The sequence below is a fragment of the Paralichthys olivaceus genome, chromosome 2 (genome assembly GCF_024713975.1).
Source record: "Paralichthys olivaceus isolate ysfri-2021 chromosome 2, ASM2471397v2, whole genome shotgun sequence".
Classification (NCBI taxonomy): Eukaryota; Metazoa; Chordata; class Actinopteri; order Pleuronectiformes; family Paralichthyidae; genus Paralichthys; species Paralichthys olivaceus.
In genome coordinates, this window is record NC_091094.1 from 22,745,749 (window position 1) to 22,764,933 (window position 19,185).

The 19,185-nt window shown below is 41.4% G+C and overlaps 2 protein-coding genes across 2 annotated transcripts; one reads left to right on the forward strand and one right to left on the reverse strand.

Moving 5' to 3' along the window:
* The first annotated feature begins 190 nt into the window (after positions 1-190).
* Positions 191-13,928, forward strand: grm6b (glutamate receptor, metabotropic 6b). The gene is made up of 11 exons (XM_069512252.1): positions 191-638; positions 1,836-2,431; positions 5,673-5,889; positions 7,130-7,265; positions 7,445-7,599; positions 7,941-8,081; positions 8,178-8,378; positions 9,115-9,254; positions 9,908-10,531; positions 10,600-10,911; positions 12,320-13,928. The coding sequence occupies exons 2-11, from the start codon at positions 1,892-1,894 to the stop codon at positions 12,557-12,559; spliced, it is 2,706 nt and encodes a 901-aa protein (XP_069368353.1). The 5' UTR covers positions 191-638; positions 1,836-1,891; the 3' UTR covers positions 12,560-13,928.
* traip (TRAF-interacting protein) lies at positions 13,897-19,064 on the reverse strand. The gene is made up of 16 exons (XM_020087017.2): positions 18,858-19,064; positions 18,522-18,649; positions 18,372-18,429; positions 17,902-17,988; positions 17,717-17,756; positions 17,508-17,635; positions 17,313-17,407; positions 16,948-17,061; positions 16,111-16,198; positions 15,920-16,009; positions 15,750-15,838; positions 15,495-15,650; positions 15,337-15,382; positions 15,143-15,247; positions 15,002-15,052; positions 13,897-14,385 (listed from the first exon to the last, which is right to left on the reverse strand). Exons 2-16 carry the CDS (start codon positions 18,617-18,619, stop codon positions 14,278-14,280), a joined length of 1,353 nt encoding a protein of 450 aa, XP_019942576.1. The 5' UTR covers positions 18,620-18,649; positions 18,858-19,064; the 3' UTR covers positions 13,897-14,277.
* Positions 19,065-19,185: the final 121 nt, after the last annotated feature.

The window sequence follows — 19,185 nt, forward strand, 5'->3', positions numbered from 1 at the left end:
CATCTAATCTCTCAAAGTGACAGAGGTCCATCATACCAGAGGGGGAGGGAGGGGTTCTACATTTGGTTCAGCCTTATGGAAAAAAAAAAAATGATATGAGCCAGTCCACCTAGTGCTTTCTTCACAGACGCCTGCATGATAATCCCAATCTGTGGCCATTAGTGCACTGAGAGAGCGAGCGAGGAGAGGGTTCAACAGAGAGAGAGAGAGAGAGAGAGAGAGAGAGAGAGTGAGGGGGGAGTGCCTGGACAGAGATGCACAGAGAGAGAGAGAGAGAGAGAGAAAGAGGGAGAGAGCTTTTAAGGGATTTGGCAGTGATTTGTAGAATCTCACTGCTATAATGTTGCTCTTTTTCTGCACTTTCCTCTGACTCTGCCACGATACGATACCCTAAAGCCTCAAAAGTCTTATAAATCACAACTACTTCTCCTTTTTTTTTTGACTATTGTTTTTGGTGATGTGGTGATTTTGAGAGTGCACGGTGGCTGTCTGAGATGATAGAGGATTTACTTTTTGGTGAGAAGAGCGGAGCCTTGCCTCTACATATATAATCACATTTTTGGAACCATGGATAGAGGCCTGTGTCCAGGAGCTCGTGTGATGGATAAAATCCAGACTGGTCGATGAAGAATGGGCAGGTGAGAAGTCTTAATGTAAAGGAATTCCTCTTCATGCATATTTTCAGTAATGTTTTTTTCAAAGGGAAGAATTTTCCTGCAACAGCTGTGGAATATGCAGCTTAGATTTCTTCATATTCAGATGATGCTCTAATGGATTAGAGAATATTTTCTACTAATTATAATGAATTAAACTTCATGAGCCCAGTGTGAGCATAGAAAGATGAAGCCTCATATGAATGTAGCATAAGTATGGATTGCAAAATAAAACATATTATATATTTGGATTTTAATGAAATGATCATTCATATATTTTCTAATGAATTAATCCTGCCTGGAAACATTAGACATATCTTCACCCTGAATGTTCTGCTAAGCTCAGTTGATTACTGTGGATTTTGTCAGTGATCCTCATGCAGATATAATTAACCTGCTGTAGCTTTTGGAGCATGAAATGCCACGAAGGTTCAGTTGATGTTTTCTGTTTTGCAAAATTTATAGTGTTTTCCGTCATGGGCTCTCAGCTCTCTGTGATAAAAGCCTCCATTATTAATTCTGCGGCATCCTGCACGCTGACCAGAATCAGCTCCTCAGCCACACACATACATATTTATCTTATTTTCACGTTTTCTTATTTTTCTTAGCCCTGATTTAGTTCACTAATGCAGATGTCAGAGTACAGGTGCAGTGTAACAAAATATGTGAGGTCCCACAGCATCTCTACACTCTTTTACCTAATAAGGGATGCAGCTTCAGCTTTGACCTCATTGACTCCACAGAGCCATTGGCAGGTTTACTATTACAATATCATGTTATGTCAATACATAACATGATATTGTAATAGTTTTACAGTTTTACAGGTTTACATAGTGTGTCAATACGCACTATGTAAACCTGTAAAACTGGGGGGAAAAAGCATTGTGATCTAAGTGATTCATTGTTATATACGTTCAGTGGTGTGACAGATCAAACTCAAATACAAACAATAATAACAAGAGTAATAAGAGTTGACTTATTGAGAAAAGTTGATTTATTATATATTTGACTTGTTGCTGTAATACTGCAAATATCCCCATTGTGGGACTAATAGAGGACTTCTTATCTTATCTTATTGTATCTTATTGCATTTTGTCTGTGAAAAACAGATTATGATAAATTCATAGATTATAATGAGAAGATGATTTGACCCTGAAGCCCCTCTGTGATTGTCCCCTGCAGGTGTCAAACGTAGAGGGAGTGGCCTGGTGCTGTCAGTACCTGTGCTGGTCATAATCATGACATCAGAGGACCGCTCGTCCCATCAGTGCTCCTGGCTCGGTTCACTATGCGGACACAAGACATGGGCTGGGCTGCTGTGGGTGCTGCTGCTGCTGGGTACTAGCCCTGGCTCGTGGGCTCAGCAGGGCACCCAGCCCCAGTCCATCAAAATCGAGGGTGACATCACTCTGGGGGGCCTGTTTCCAGTGCACTCCCGAGGGCCTGCCGGGGTGCCCTGCGGGGAGGTCAAGAGAGAGAAGGGGATCCACCGGCTGGAGGCCATGCTGTACGCCTTGGACCAAATCAACAGCGACCCAGACCTGCTGCCCAACATCACTCTGGGGGCTCGGATCCTGGACACCTGCTCCAGAGACACCTACGCCCTGGAGCAGTCTCTCACCTTTGTCCAGGCCCTCATCCAGAAGGACAACTCGGACGTTCGCTGCTCGAATGGAGAGCCCCCCATCATCCCCAAGCCAGAGAGGGTGGTCGGGGTGATCGGGGCATCTGGCAGCTCGGTGTCCATCATGGTGGCCAATGTGCTCAGACTGTTCTCGGTGAGCCTTCTTTCACTTAGTACACTGACAGGGCAACATGTTTGATACACTTCCCCTTTATATGAACCCAGGTGAAAACCAGTATCCCTCACCGGTCTGTTATTTTGAATCTATTCACAAAGAGGTGCAGGGGTTCAGCTTTGGTTCCCAACATTCCAGGATCCTTGGTGACTTAGTAAAGTGATTCCAAAGATGATTAGAAGGATTGTAAAAGAAGAAAAAAAACTAAATAATGCTTTGCTTACTTTGCTTACGAAGCATTTTAAAATCCTGATTCATTTAAAAAAGACCCTGCATAATAGTGAAACAGCTCATATCCCCACTAATGCCATTAGATCTGATTAGTGGCCCCAAAACATTAGGAATCACTGAGTAAGAGCAGGGCATGAAGTGAGAGTGTAAAAGTGGGTGCAACTATCAAAAATGTATGTGTATATACCATTGGTGCTCAGATAGATGGCCGCAGTTGATTAATGGTTGCAACAAGCAGAGTTTTAATTTTCTCTGACCAAACTTATCTGTGATTGTTAAATTAATTAAAAGGTAGAGGGGCACATGCATAGGCTTTATTTATTTGACTGTAAATCCACTCCTATATGATGAATGAGGACCTTGGCCGTCATTATATTTTATTATTAATTAAGTGTTTCTGCAGTTTCATTGCCGTTCAGTTATGAATGTTACAAACCTAATTTAGAGAACTCCTCAAATTTAATAACACCTCATTCTGGTTGGACTGAAAATACTGCACATCCCATCATTCTGCTGCTGCACAGACACCAGCGTCATCTAAAAAGATTGAAGTACTTGGACGAGTTTCTGCACTGATGGTAGCTACATTTCACAGGATTGTAAGTCCATTGTCATGGATGTGTGGCCTCTGCAAGCTAATCCATGTTATGTGTTCAGTATACAGTTCTTTCTTTAACAAATGATTGACCTCTGATAATTGATTACACTGCTCACAGTGATGATGGGACATTGAGTCTGTGTAAATCCCATATTATGTCATGTTCACTCATCCCGCTGAAATAGACGGACAGAAATCTACCTGAAAACCCACAATCAAACTCGTTTGACATAAAAACATATTTGGACTTGCCAGGATGCTACTTGTTGCAACGTTCTTCATATAAGGATGCTGAGTTGGGATTCAAGGAGGAGAGGCTTGCATACAGGGCAGATGTTAACTACAGAATTATAGATCCCAACCTCCACTAAGCCCCTCTCAGCAGCTCAGGACCCTGGGCTGAAAATAGAGCATCAGGGAAGCGGGATGACATTGGTTCTAGGATAACAGCAACTTGTGGCCGGTGTGGAGTAGATTTAGTTAAATAGTGTGTTTCCTCCTTCTGTCCATATGTGCTGCTCTCCGGACTGCGGATGCTTCTACACTGACATTCGCTAAACGTTGAACATCTGCTCTGAGGCAATGCGGGAGATGCTTCAGCATCTATCACTGACACTGTTATTACTCTGGTGTCGCAATAAGTGAGCGCTACCTCTGTGGTATTATTATTCAATATGTATGCAAAAATGTATCTGAATTCATTGAGTTGGTTTATTTATTATTATATATAATTCATACAATTCATTCAATATTAGGACTTGCTTTTACAAAGCTTTTATAAAATTAAAAATCATTGTTGAAATTATTAAATAGTAATTAGTCTATTGAGCGATTAATAAAACATTAAGACTTTCAAATTTTGTATCACTGTAGATAAAATTTTTGACCAGTCAGACCAAATGGGCAAATTGAAGATGCAGTTTAGGTCATCAGTTATTGTAATTTAAATTTTATTAAAACAATTTTTTCCTTATGTGACATTTTAAATCATTAATGCTTGATTCATTTATCAAAAAAAGTTCAAGTTCGCTGTAAAATAATAATAAATTACTCATTAAAGTAGCTATTAGTTCAACTTTCCTGAACCCGAGATCTATTTAACTACTGAAGATCATAAAAATCCATGTAAAATCCATGTTGGTCACAATCTCTTTATCGTGTTCCCTTGTGGAAGATTCTTCCGTGTTCAGTACAATTTAACTGCAACGTTATTTCAGTGTTGAACTATGTTGTCATTTCCTTGGCTCGGCTCCACGAACACCCTGAACAGCTTCGCTCACTTGCTGAGTGTGAATAGATTTCAGCAGGACCGGACTGCAACGGGATACTTCCTGTGTTACTGATACGGCTCATTGATTTTAGTGAGTGAATTGGTGCAGATGCTTCTGAGGGATTAATTTGAAGAGGATTACGTGTCGTCTTGTTTAGAACAAATTTGTATGCAAATATTTGAGTCACTTTGCTGAGACAGACTCTTGCGGACGCTGTTGTCTTGTCTCTCGGTGGATGTGTTAGTCACATATACAGGTGTGGTAGAGCTCTGAGTCGGAGAAAGTTCTCCTCCGGTTGAAGATGTGCTCCGCAACATGAACATCTAGTAAATTTGATCTGGATGGGGTCAAAACAGAGCAGCAAATTCAAGCTGCACGTGGCAATCAGAATTAAATATATTGTATGGCTTACAGCTGAGAAATACTAACCTTTTTCTAGTCTCTTGATCTCTGTCTCTCCCTCTGTGCTTAACGTAATTTGACTAAAACCCCTATAATCCTTCTAGATAATCTGTGAAATGGTTCTCTCGCTCCTCTCTCCTTCTCCCTTCACTACCCCTTGTGTCTACCTTTTTCTCCTCATCCCCTCCAGAGGGCCCAACGTTAAGCCATGCCGGGGGAACTGGCATTAACAGGGTCAGGGTTGAGACTGTCGTCATAAACTGTGTCATTAAAGAAGTAGCACACCAGTAAATTAATCTTCTCATCCATTTTTCCCCCCGAAACAAATGCTTTTACAGCTGTGGCCCCTACCATCTGTATTTCAGCGTGGCGCTGGTTATATTCTCAGCACAAACCAGCTCTGTGAAGTTGACTCAGCTCTGAGAATTACTGAGAACACAGGCTGTTCCAGAGATCATCTCTCTATGATAGTCCAATTTTGGGATTTTAATGCACTCTGACTTGTCAGCATTAATGGGGGAAGATCTCCATTTAGACACTGTTAAGGTTTTGTCTGTGAATAAGTGGTGCATCATCCTCTCACACGGTTCACTGCCCCCTCTTGTCATTCTTTTTACCTTTGAATTCACTATTGGCCTAATAATCAGCGCTGCTCATGTTTTCCACCTGACCCGACTCTTTCACCCACGATCACCACTGACCCATCCGTGTGTCTCAGATCCCCCAGATCAGCTACGCCTCCACGGCTCCGGAGCTGAGCGACAAAAGCCGATACGAGTTCTTCTCCCGTGTGGTGCCTCCTGATTCCTACCAGGCTCAGGCCATGGTGGACATCGTCAAAGCCATGGGCTGGAACTACGTCTCCACGTTGGCCTCCGAGGGCAACTACGGAGAGAGTGGCGTAGATGCCTTCCTCCAGATATCCAGAGAAGCAGGTTGTGTGTCTAGTTGCTCAGACAATAAGGGGTTACTCAGTAATCAAGCCATATGCATTAATAACTGTCAATGTACTTTGCAACGATTGGATGGATATGTGTAAAGGTTTGTACAGACATTCATGGTCCCCAGAGGATAAATCTTCTCCTTACCTTTGCTACCATGAGATTGATATTTGTGGATTTTACTTTAATAAAATTATTTGTATTTGTATAGCGCCAAATCATAATGTACATTATCTCAAGGCACTCTATATATAATAATTAATTACTAATAAGTATTTTTGTTAATAATAATTATAATAATAATAATAGTTGTTCTCCTGCAGTTCTGGAGTCAGAGATATCTGAAAGAGAGAGAGGGACTATGGGAGAAAAGTTAGTTATTGACATGTATTAACATAAATAAATGAATGTGGGGGGGCAGAGAGACAGAGAGAAGTGGAGAAGTGCTCAGTGCATGATGGGAGTTCCCCCAGCAGTCTAGACCTATAGCAGCATAACTAAGGGATGGTTCAGGACTCACCTGATCCAGAACTAACTATAGGCTTTATCAAAGAGGAACGTTTTTAGTTTAACCTTAAATGCAGAGATGGTGTCTGCCTCCCAGAGTGAGAGCTGGTTCCACAGGAGAGGAGCCTGGTAGCTGAATGTTAGTAAATGTGCTAGTAAAGTGCTTTGATATAAATTAATTAAATGCAATTAAATGTAATTGAATTTCACTGTCAAAATTAGTTATAATAATTGAATTTTACAGTTTCGTTTAGTTTTATTTAGCAGCATTATCAGAAATCATCCTTCCAACATAATAATACATTTTTCCTGGTTTATAAAACTTTTAATCGTTTCAATATATTTTTGGCTTAGGTACGATGACATTTGCATGCTGGCAATTCTGTGAGGCTGTAGTTAAGCAGACTAACATGTCCAGACATAATAATGTTGCTTATGCTCAGTGGGTATAATGTTGGACCATGCGTTCAGCATCTTGGTTTAGCATGTTAGCATGCTAAGATCAGATTTCATCTTTGTCTCCATCCTTTAGGGGAACATGAATACCTATAACAGGTTTATGCAATATCACTATAACACTAATCATCCATTTGGTAATCTGTAGTAAGATTTTTCCAGTTTCAGTTATAATACTGATTATTAGAATGTGTACATAATTGTTTTGTTGTGCGGTGAGAAAACAGGAATGTGCAGTAACGCTAATAGATTTCTGATGTGTACATTTCAGGCGGGCTGTGCATTGCACAGTCCATAAAGATTCCCAGAGAACCCAGACCTGGGGAATTTGAAAAAATCATCAAGAGACTGATGGAAACCTCTAACGCTCGCGGGGTGATAATCTTTGCAAACGAGGATGACATCAAGTGAGACAAGCTCTGCCGCACATCGTATTAAACTAAGGAAATCAGCCAGATAGATCAAATGTGCACAAAAATACTTTTATATGTGGCTGCAAAATCTACTTTTTTGATAATTACATTACAATTACTTAGCAGAGGAGTAAAATGGAAAGTGTAAAGATGTATTTTCTGTCTTCTTCCAGGCGGGTATTGCAGGCTGCCAAAAAGGCCAACCTGACAGGACACTTCCTGTTTGTTGGCTCTGACAGTTGGGGGGCCAAAAGCTCCCCGATTCAAGACCAGGAGGAGGTGGCAGAGGGCGCTGTCACCATCCTTCCAAAAAGAGCCTCTATTGATGGTAAGGCAACTAAATAAAACAATAATAATACAATCTGATTATTGAATCTAACTCAAACCAGCTGGGTGCAATAGGAATATCTGTGATATATGACGTTTATGGATCAGTCTAATACCAGTGCAACGAATAAAGGAAATGAATGATTGATATGATATGCGAATGATAGTGCCACTTTCACTCTGGCTCTAAAGACTGAAATGTCACCATATTTCATTTAACAAAAATGTGAGCACAGCACGGTTATTGATATGCTACTATATAAGTCAGTGAGCTGTTATTTCAAAGGATGTGTAGCATTTTCAATGAAACAAAAACAGACTCTGGTTTGTGAAATGATTCAGGCTTTGACCAGTACTTCAGTACAAGATCTCTGGAAAACAACAGGAGAAACATCTGGTTTGCAGAATTCTGGGAGGATGACTTCAAGTGCAAATTAACTCGCCCTGGTATAAAATATGAACCTGGTAGAAGAAAATGTACAGGTATGGTACAAACACATGGAAGACTTTGAAAATGAAACTTGAATAATTTTGAGTGCGAAAAAGTTTGCCTTGTGTGACACTTTGATCGTCTGCCAGGGGAGGAAAGAATCAGTCAAGACTCTCAGTACGAACAGGAGGGCAAGGTGCAGTTTGTGATTGATGCTGTGTATGCCATGGCCCACGCTTTACACAGCATGCACATAGACCTCTGCCCCGGCTTCATGGGTGTCTGCGAGAAGATGGACCCTGTAGAAGGACAAATGCTCCTTCAGTACATTCACTCTGTCAACTTCAATGGTGAGCTTTCCTCATTGATTTTGTGATTTTTCTTTGTGATTTTAAAAAAGTGAAAAACATATAAAACAGGGTTAGAGTTCTAAGAGATCTGTGTTGGCAAAAACTTCCGCTTTTCCACTGCTGCTTTGTCGCTAGACAGTTTCAAAAGAGGCAAATCTGGAAAAGAAAACAGTGAAATGGAGGTCAGCTCAAAGACGGAGGCCTTGAGATGTTTTTACTAATGTACCTTGCTACAGAACACAGCACATTTCTTCAAAGCACATCCCCTCCCTAGGGCTGCCTCCGCGCTCTTTGCTTTAGACAAGGCTCCTGCTTTTCATCATCCTCTTTCATAAAAAAAGAAAAAAGTCACAGTTTGGAAGAAGAAGAAAAGTGTTCTATGAAAGCATCCTATTTACCGCCCTCCTCTTGCTGAATGACCTTGGCTTGTATAGAAGATTTTCTGATTGAGCGCCTGCAGGGACCTGAGAGGAACATTCAATCACGTTAGGGCAACAGAGCAGAGTGCACTGAAAGACTTTATGCATAGAGGAGAGCCTTCACTAAAGAGCATCCTGCACTCAGTTTTCACATGATTGCACAGGTTTGAGGAGAGCAAGCCCAAGAAGTGTTCAACGCTGTGTTGGGTGTTTCCCTATACTGTATATCGAGCCTAGTGAACTTGGATCTCTTCCGACTCCATTTATTGCTTTATTGGTTGGGAACAGGTCATTAAAACTCTGTTTTTATCAAACAGGCAGCGCAGGAACTGGAGTCATGTTCAATGAGAATGGAGATGCTCCCGGTCGGTACGACATCTTCCAGTACCAACTGTCTAATGTCAGCAACCCCGGCTACAAGGATATTGGTCAATGGACAAATCACCTCCGACTCAATGTAATCAATTTATTTGGTCCATTTTAGTTTACTTGAACTTGTAATTGTTATAGATTTTGAAAAATACACGTACCTACTTTCTTGCAGACAGTTGAATAAGATTGAGGCCACTCTGCATGTCTTCAGACTAACTAAGTAGCTAGAGCTAGCAGTGGGTTAGTTCAGCTTGGCATAAATACTTAAAACAGGTGTAACAAAATCTAGCTACCAACACTGCTGACTCTCATGAAATAACATGTGAGTTATTGTATGACGCGTACAAAATAATTATTATGTTGAGGGTTATGTACCAGACTTATCTTATCTTGACTGGGCAATTGATCTTCCTGGAATTAACTGTCTGGGTAACTTTTTCCATCCAGTCTTTATGCTAAGCTAAGATGGCTCTAGCTACATAGTTAGCATATGGAGACACTTGGAGTACTGATCCTGAAAGAATAATTTCCAAGATGTTAAAGACATAGTATGGCACATAAGCCCTTTGGAATACTACAGAATTGGGTTTTTATAAAATATTAATTTGTGAAGTTTACACGTTCTAACTGACACATTTAGTTTCCCAAATGTCAAACTGTAAAGTTACATTTTTTGTAGCTGATTGTAGCCTTTTTGCTCACTTCAAACAAATTAATCCATGTTTGTATCTACTCCAGGCTGAGGAGATGCAGTGGTCAGGTGGTGACCGCAAGATCCCCGAGTCGGTGTGCAGTTTCCCCTGCGAGTCTGGTGAGAGGAAGAAAATGGTGAAGGGTGTTCCCTGCTGCTGGCACTGCGAGCTCTGCGATGGCTATCAGTACCTTCTGGATGAATTCTCCTGTGACATGTGCCCGTTTGACATGAGGCCCCTGAAGAACCGCACTGGGTGCCGGTCCACACCCATTATCAAGCTGGAGTGGAGCTCTCCCTGGGCCATCATCCCCGTCTTCCTGGCCATCCTGGGCATCCTGGCCACCACCGGAGTCATTGTGACCTTCATACGTTTCAACGATACGCCCATTGTGCGGGCCTCAGGCAGAGAGCTCAGCTACGTGTTGCTGACGGGCATCTTCCTCATCTACCTCATCACCTTCCTCATGATAGCTGAGCCCAGTGTGGCCGTGTGCGCCTTCCGCAGGCTGCTGTTGGGGCTCGGCATGTGTATCAGCTATTCTGCCATGCTCACCAAGACTAACCGAATTTACCGCATCTTCGAACAGGGCAAGAAGTCGGTCACTCCTCCGAAATTCATCAGCCCCACCTCTCAGCTGATTATCACCTTTATACTCATCTCAGTACAGGTAAGTGGGCTTATCTCACAAAGATTACAAACATCTTTTGCAGCTCTCTCACACTCCTTTCTCTGCAGTTACTTGGGGTGTTCATCTGGTTCGGTGTGATGCCTCCCCACACAATCATTGACTACGAGGAGCAGAAGCCTCCAAACCCAGAGTTTGCCCGAGGAGTCCTCAAGTGTGACATGTCCGACCTGTCCCTCATCCTATGTCTGAGCTACAGTATCGTACTGATGATCACCTGCACGGTGTATGCCATTAAGAGTAGAGGAGTTCCTGAGACATTCAATGAGGCTAAGCCCATTGGCTTCACCATGTACACGACCTGCATCGTCTGGTTGGCTTTTGTACCCATCTTCTTTGGGACGGCACAGTCAACTGAGAAGGTGAGAAATTCAACATTTTCACCGGCATCACTGGTTCTGTTACTGAAATTTAAAAAGATTATGAAGTATAATCTCAGCTCAACTGGCTCGTTCTTCAGTTTTAAACCTAGTCCTAGCTCTTAGCCTTGACCTGAAAGTGCTTCGGACTATGGGAAGTTTGAACATACATTTTAAAGGAAGCATGTGCTGAGAAATAAGATAAACTGATAGTGAAGCTCAAGCAAATGAATCCCTTTGAAATTGGAGATTGTTGGCCATCATATCATATTTGGCTCCTGCTGTACTCAAGAGTTTAAATTAGCTAGTGGGGTATTTTCTGCCATCACTTAGTACAAGTCTGTTGGAGGAATATTAGAAAAATAGAGTTACGCTTTGACGAATAGAGAACGGTATTATGAATCAGTCAGGCAGAAACAATTAAAGCCTGAGGTGCTTTCAAAGTCTTTTCACCTCCTCCAAATGGATATGAAGTGAATTAAGAAAAAGAGGGAGAGGAGAATAAAGGAGGTCAGAGGAGCTTAGGGACGATAGGGACCCTTCGTAGACCAATTCAGCCATCCCATTCAATTAATCATTACTTAGAAAAAGAGCTAAATATAGACTCTAACTTTTGTCTGGCTCGTGAAAACAGCAGCTCTTATGCTCCCATCACGTGTGCCCACATAGAGGAGGAGGAGGCGATTTACCTGCTCCATGTTTGCATTTTCATATTGAGGAACCATTCAATGATTCTGAGCAGGTCTCTCGTGTTGCCTTGGGCCAAGCCGTAAATTCAATCCATCTACCAGATGAATCACCACGGTTCCTTTTAGAATCAAGAGGTCAATGAGAGTGAGCGACAGAAGGCAAGACGATCAAAGCAATTTTAATTTGTGGACATCAGCCTGTGAGATACCAGGATGTGCTGCTTTGGCTGAGGATACTGTACAATTTCTGACTTATTTATAACACAAATATATCTTATTTATGGCATGTATGGCTTGATTTATTTATGACCTGTACAGTTTGCTTGAATAATGAGTTCATAATTTATTGGAGGCAGATCTCAGGAGAACTCACTTCTCATTATTACTGTTGGAGTTTCGCAATAGGAGGAAGAGCGGTGAGGAGCAGACATGGTCAAAGCCCATAAATAGAGCCTCCTTTCCTGACTACATATACCAGGTCATAAATCATTCATCAGAGGAAAAACACTGCCTCCTGTGCTTTGAGATAAAAAAGACAGCTTTGTGACAAGCTATGAGATTACAAGTGTGTTTTATTTGAGCTGCATTATAACGAGAATCAATTATTAACTGCGCACCTATGTATAGTTTAAGCCATTGGTTGGAATTAACAGCTTGTCCAGTTGTAATAACCGAAGGTGGGTATTCGTCCATTCCACTGACCTGCCGTGTTTCTGCTGCAGATGTTCATCCAGACCACCACACTGACGGTGTCCATGAGCCTGAGTGCCACTGTGTCCCTGGGCATGCTCTACATCCCCAAGGTGTATGTCATCATCTTCCACCCGGAGCAGAACGTCCAGAAGAGAAAGCGCAGCTTCAAAGCTGTGGTGCAGGCGGCCACCGTGTCCACGCACCTGTCCCAGAAGTCCAACGACAAGCAGAATGGAGAGTCCAAGATCGTGCCGGACAGATCACAGTGAAACAAAGAGTCCATGTTTCCTCATCTTACGCAACAAGCCCACAATGTGCTGGTGTGTTGGCTGGATTCATTTGTCTCTTCTCCCCATCAGCTATGGATTGAAACACCAGCAAAGACATTCTTGTTCACACTTAGATTCCTCAGAACTACTGAGACTGGCATGAAGCATAAAAGGAAACAAACACTCAACAACTTATTGTCAAAATTACGTGGGCTCTGAGAGGATGTTGCAATATTATTTCTTTTTGTATCAACATCCATAGATGCACCTCAAATTGAAAATAGGTCATTGTTAGTGTTAACTCTCCTTGGGAGATGCCGTCTTGGAAAAAATAAGTTGAGCTTAAACAGCAACCTTTGCTCTACAGGAAGATGTGCGTGTGTGGAGCCCCTCTGGGTTGAAACGTTGTTTGTCATCTCTAAAAGCACTGCATGGATTGTGTTTTATGTGAATTTTTTTGAAAGAGTGTTTGTTTGGGTTAAGGGAGGGGGTGTCGCAACTTTTCCTTCTGATTGCACTGGAAGTTAGTAGCTTTTAAAACGCACCATAACGTCCTGTTACTGTTTCTGATTAACTCCTGTAAGAGGGTAAAATTCATCACTGGACTAAAACCTCTGACAGAATTATTCAATATCCAATCTCTAACACATCAGTGTTTTGTTGAAGGTGGTGATCATATGTACGATCATTATGGCACAGGCTGATTCTCCTGGTGGAAACAGTTAATTCATGGTGATTGGTAACAGGATATCTATCTTCAGGTACTAATACTTTTCCACAGAGGAAAACAATTTTTGGCATTTCCCCATATTGTCAAGCAAAGCTGCTCAGGCAGTTTGTGTGGCACGATGCCAAACTCATAGACAAGCTGCTGTTGTGTTCATGCATGGGAACCTTGTCAGAAAGCTTCACTGCATCGGTTGTATTTGATTTTGTGCCATGAAAGCTTTTCTAAATTCTCATTTCTGCAAACAGTCTGATACATTTAGCATGAGGTAATTCCTAAAATCTACAAGTCCATTTATTTAGGTGTTTATCTTTTACGGTGTACTTTCTGTTACTTGATCACTATGTACAACTCAGGTTTTTACTGAAGGTGTTTCGACAAAGGTTTGTCTCGAGGAATACCTTCTGTTCCGTTGCAGCTGTTTCAACAGGAGCAACTACAGTCGCCACCATGTGCGGTGCATTTTCCCTCATGGTGCAGGACTGGGATTCATGTCCTCATGTGAGAAAACACTGTTTGTACTGCCCTCTGCAGGAGCGCACACCTCAGTGAAATGTTTGTGAATAAAAGCACAGTCAAGAGGGAATTGTTTGTAGACCCCACACAAACCTTAATTAAAAAAAAATATTGTTTATTATTTTATCTGGGTTTCATCCGGCAAGTCCATTACAACTAAAAGAACACCTATATTATATTCACATGTTGGTGTTCATGGAAAGAGTTTTACTGTGAAAAATAACGAATAATTATTTTTCAGACGTCAGAATAGAGATGTGTGATGATCAGTGACATAATACTGTCCTACTGACTATTGAATGGTCCAAAAAGAAGTTAGTCTCTGAGGCACAGACACATAACTACAAAAAAAAGGCTCCAAAGCAAATCCTGGACAAGACTGAAGTCTTGACATAGAAATTCAAACTAACACACACACAAGAAATCTGTGCCAGAGCAGGACCAGCAAGTCATCTGGGGGGGGGGGGGGGCGCGCTCACTCGAGGAAGCTGTCCAGAGTCAGGCACGTTTCAATCCTGGGCGGAGGCCTGGTCACCTTCTTCCTTTTAGCTTTCATCAGCGGGCGGATCTCTGATAGAGGAGACTGGAGTGGATGGTTGAGGAATTATGCACACATGTTTAAGCAGTTTTTTTCTCATCTGCTTTTCTCTTTTACTGTTCTTTGGCAACCTAAAATCACAGCAGCTAGTATAATACAAATTCATTTATATTTATTGGCATTTATTTGTTCTTTGCCACCTGACACATCAGATATACGCTCTTTAAACCCCATTTCGATCTTCACCAACTCCAAAGGGAAATATCTGACTCTTTTCTAAATTTACAATTAAGTTTAAGCAGCTAGTTGCAACATCGTCAGTTTGCTGCTTGATAGATAGATAGACGCTTTGTTGATCCTGAGGGAAATTTAAGGGCGATTTTGTTGGTGCTGAGTAGCTAATGTTGGTCTATATGTTTTTTGTAGCTGAAAACAACTGAATGCTGCTGCTGCTGCTAAAAATTGGGTTAATAAAGAGTCTAAACCCAAAACAACGCAGTATAAAAGATAATTAAAGCAGCTTTAAATTTCTGATGATAGCTTTACTGCGTGTCATAAACAGGCACTGTTTAAAAAAACTCCACTCTCTTCTCAGGGGTTATTTCAAATAAAGAAACAGCTGTTAGAACACAAATATTTCACAAGACAGAAAACAGGATACAGGTTGGATGAATTTAGTTCGTCCTCCTAATCCATCATAACCAGTTCTCATCTGAAATAAGAAATGGTTTCTTTAGTCAAACCACTAAAAGTACAAATGTCATATTAGAACATGCAACTTTCAGCAGAGGGTTGTACGTACCACTCCAGGCTTCCTCTGAGGGTCCAACATGCTGCCAAATGTTTTCTTTCTGAAGAGGAGGGAGTTCCTCATAAACAGATCCATGGATCCATCCTCTTGTTGAGCCTGAGGTACAAGAAAACTATATATTAATAACTCAAATATATACACTAGATTTTTAAATAGACCTTGTTAAGAGACTTTCAAAAACGTACCTTTGTTGAAGTTAAACTTTTCTCATTGTGTTTAGATAAGGACATTCTGAAAATGAAGGGTTTTACAGACAGTTTTAGTTTAGAAACACAGAACTCACTAGTCTCAGCTTCCACAACCTCCTCAGAACAGAGAAACACACGAGTGACATAAGACTTACACTGGAGGGTCAAGACGCATCTTCTTAGACGGGACCTGTGACGGTCTCTTGGCAACATCATCCGGTGTAGAGACGTCATAGGTCATATTGAGGTCAATGTCCTCGCTGTCTGCAGGCTGGTGAAGGCGAGGCTGCTTCAGCTCCATGGGGGCCGGGCTGAAAGGTAAGCAGAGAAACGTCATCACTAAAATCACATTTTGTATTTCATGAAAAAAGTGTGAGGGGACGTCAGTCCAGTGGCAGCATTACACACACCTTTCAAAGACGAGCCGACTAAGGGTTTCGTTTGTCCGCGTCGGCGTGCTCAGGGTCTTCTGAAGAAACTCCACTTTCTTCCTCAGACTCTGGAGAGAGACACATGAAGATTTCTTAACAAATAACTTTTTTTTAATAAAACAAAGTGAAAATGTGGCAGATTTGCTTACAGAGATCTCTTTGTCTGCATTTGACAGATCATTCTGCAGAGACTCCATGTCCTTCTTGGACTGATTCATCCCAATTGAGGCTTTTTGTAACTGAAATCACACAGAAATCACAAAAAAGAAAAAAACATCAGAAATGTAAGGTTTAATGTCAGTTCCTCTGGATGGTGATTGGTCACTCACTCAGATAATACCTTGTTGTTTGAGGAGAGCACTTCTCTCTTGAGCTTCTCGCACATGTCATTTGAAGATTTCAGGCTTCCTTTGAGATTATCATACTCTCTGAAAAGGGGCAGGAGCAGGTTAATTTATTAATTAAGACTAAAGTGATAAAGTCAAAACGACAAGCTGTAACTTAGGCCCTATACAGACCTGGTATCAACATCCATCCTGAGAGATCCGATCACTAGTAAGTATCACACTTTATAAATTAAAATGGGGACTCAATGTGTCTCCTGTGGCCACTTGTGATTGGTTCTCACTTCTCCGCTCTATAGGCAAATAAACATGTACGTCATATGGGTTCGAATAGAACAAATTATGTTTTTATTCTGTTACAGTTTACAGATGTGTCCAGTGTCACTATGTGTCGTGTGTGTCGTGTGTGTGTGTGTGTGTGTGTGTGTCAGTGCAAGCAAGAGAGCGAGGGCCATCAGGAGGGCCTGACTAAATATTGTGCAGCTGCTGTGAAGAAAGATTTTACTAATTTAAGAAAAGTAGCATCAGTGTTGATATTGTGTCCATGGCCACAGACAAATCAGCATACGGTAATAATATGTTAGATTAATTATAAAAGTGTAGAAGTTCAGAGGACGTCAGCTGAGTAGTCAGTCTTTCATATGTGGTCCAGGATGGATTTGTGTTCTGCAGCAAAAAGAACGTAGCCCCATGTGTCCCAATGTGGTCTGAGTGATTTGATCTCAGAACGCATTTGGCCGCTGACCCCTTGGGATCTGATCACTCAGGACGGATGTTGATACCAGGTCTGAAGTGGGTGTTCGTGACTCCATCAACACAATTGGACTCTTTACTTCTTGAGAGAGATGCAGTAGATGGAGAGCTGCTCCATCGCTGCATGGCTGACACCCATATCTGTGATCATGGACTCCACCTCTGTTCTCTGACCCTGTAACAACACGTCCAGGCTGAGGGACAAAATGGCAGAGTTAGTTTCCAGTATTCAGACTTTCTTATACAATAAAAGAAGAGACAGTTCCATGCAAAGGTTGCTCATCGAGGTAAATTGGCAAAGAATATCTATCTATCCTTGCTTACATATATCTGTATATTTCATTTAATTATAGTGATTTTACAATATTAAAATGCTTAAGACAATTAAAACATTTTCCCACAGTAATTATTAAAATGTGGCCCGAGATGATGTGACTGTGGACACCTTTCAAAGGTTTTCATCTTGGTTCTGAGTCTGCGGATTTCTTCCTTGGCAGCCTGAACATCATTCTGTTGTGTCTCCAGGTACATCATCTGCTTCTGTAAGTGACCAAAACATTATACAGGTAAATAATGACAGTATGAGAAAGTATCAGTCAGTATGGAGAATGAGTTTAAACTAGAAGAACAGACAGCATACTCTTAGTGCAGAGCAGAGCATGTCCTTTTCCATGATCTCTTTCTTCGTGGTTTCCAGGTCTCTCCTCTGCTTGTCAACTGTGTCCTTCAAACTGTCCATCCCCTTCTGTTTGTCCCGCCAGTCTCGCTCTACAAATTAAGCAGACAGATTAACTACCACTATACACTTAAAATACTCAGGCGCCATCATAGTACAGCTTAGTTTCTTACCTTTAGAGCTTAAAAGCACCTTAATTCGATCCAGCTCATTCTAAGGATTAGAGAAACACAATGAGATGACATCCAGATGATGTGATGGAAAATATTTATTTTTCTTGGCAACCATTTTTCACACTATTTCGGACTAAAAAGTGTTGATTCCACTGGTCTAAGGTTGGTTGTTGTGAACTGGGTACCTGTAAGCTTTCGGGGTCTGCTGCTGGGGCCCCCTCCTCTCCACCAACATCAAAGAACAGCTTGCTGATTATGTGTCTGGTGCTGACCTGCACACACAAAGCACAGTAGGCTTAAGCATTTCTTGTTTTTCTGGCAAGTAGGAGCAGTGCAGGTTATTGTTAGCTTGCTGATTTCTAGAAGAGTAACTATTTGAGATTTCTCTCCGATGGAATGCTGTTATTAAGGAAGTTTTGTATGCATAAATGTAGATACTTCAAAATAAAACCTAGTTTCAGCCATTGAAAGAATTTGTTAAATCACAGAAATGACTATATATGTTTCTGTTTATATGTGATAGCCCTATTTCTGGTTTTATTCATGATTGTTGTTTTCTTGTTATTTGTACATACTTTTCTTTTTGTTTGCTTACCCTGAGAAATAATTATTTGATGAAGAAAACATACTTGTAATTGAATTAAGGTTACTGTACCTGTTTCCTGCACTGTGGACATGTTTTTGTGGGGGCTATCTGAAACCACTGGAGGAGACTGAGGACAAACAGGACAGGGAGAAGTTAGCAGCGGTTAAAATGTGTCAGAGCTGAAAGTTGAAATGCTGTTGAAGATTTGACTTCGTGTACCACTCATAGTGGAAAGTGTGTCCGCAGTGGATGGCAGCAACATCTCTGGAGTGATCGAAGAAATCGGAGCAGATAGTACACAGAGCTCTGATAGGCATCCTGACGTAGCAAGGATCGTCCTGTAACGACTTTACAGAAAAAAACTGTTAAATAAACAACCGAGTAAACAAACAAATATATGTATCCTCTCCCCACGTGTGTGTTTATAACAACAAATGACACACTGGGCTACACATGGAACGATAACATTACACAACACGCTTATGTCCCATTACACTCGGCTATGTTAGTTAGCTGAATGCTTACTTCAACCCTATCAGTCGTCACCATACTTACCAGTCGAATATGTTAAGTTACTGCACAGTCCTTTGTTGTGAAGAGAAACACCCTACACTTGTCTGACTCATTTTAATATTTAACCTGTTAAAGTTGTGTCATGAGGCAGAAGCTAACCAGCTAGCTTAAACAAACACAATACATCTCTTCCGTAGCCGCGCCATACGTTTGAACACAAGCCCCGCCCCCGTCCTCTTCTTCTGTTTGCTCTGCAAGAAGCTGCGTTCAGGTGCAGCCACAAATCCTCCGAAATATCAGCTACTACATACACGGTTGCTTTTAAAAATGACTGAGGGATTTTAAACAGTAAAGTGAAAGCAAAACTTTT

Excerpts from the sequence above, each read along its gene's own strand:
- grm6b (XM_069512252.1), top strand. The coding sequence starts at position 1,892 with ATGACATCAGAGGACCGCTCGTCCCATCAGTGCTCCTGGCTCGGTTCA. Across the intron at positions 8,379-9,114 it reads TCACTCTGTCAACTTCAATG|GCAGCGCAGGAACTGGAGTC; the intron begins GTGAGCTTTCCT and ends TTTATCAAACAG. Across the intron at positions 9,255-9,907 it reads CAAATCACCTCCGACTCAAT|GCTGAGGAGATGCAGTGGTC; the intron begins GTAATCAATTTA and ends TATCTACTCCAG.
- traip (XM_020087017.2), bottom strand. The coding sequence starts at position 18,619 with ATGCCTATCAGAGCTCTGTGTACTATCTGCTCCGATTTCTTCGATCAC. Across the intron at positions 17,757-17,901 it reads CAGACCCCGAAAGCTTACAG|AATGAGCTGGATCGAATTAA; the intron begins GTACCCAGTTCA and ends TCTAATCCTTAG. Across the intron at positions 15,839-15,919 it reads ATGCAGACAAAGAGATCTCT|AGTCTGAGGAAGAAAGTGGA; the intron begins GTAAGCAAATCT and ends GTCTCTCTCCAG.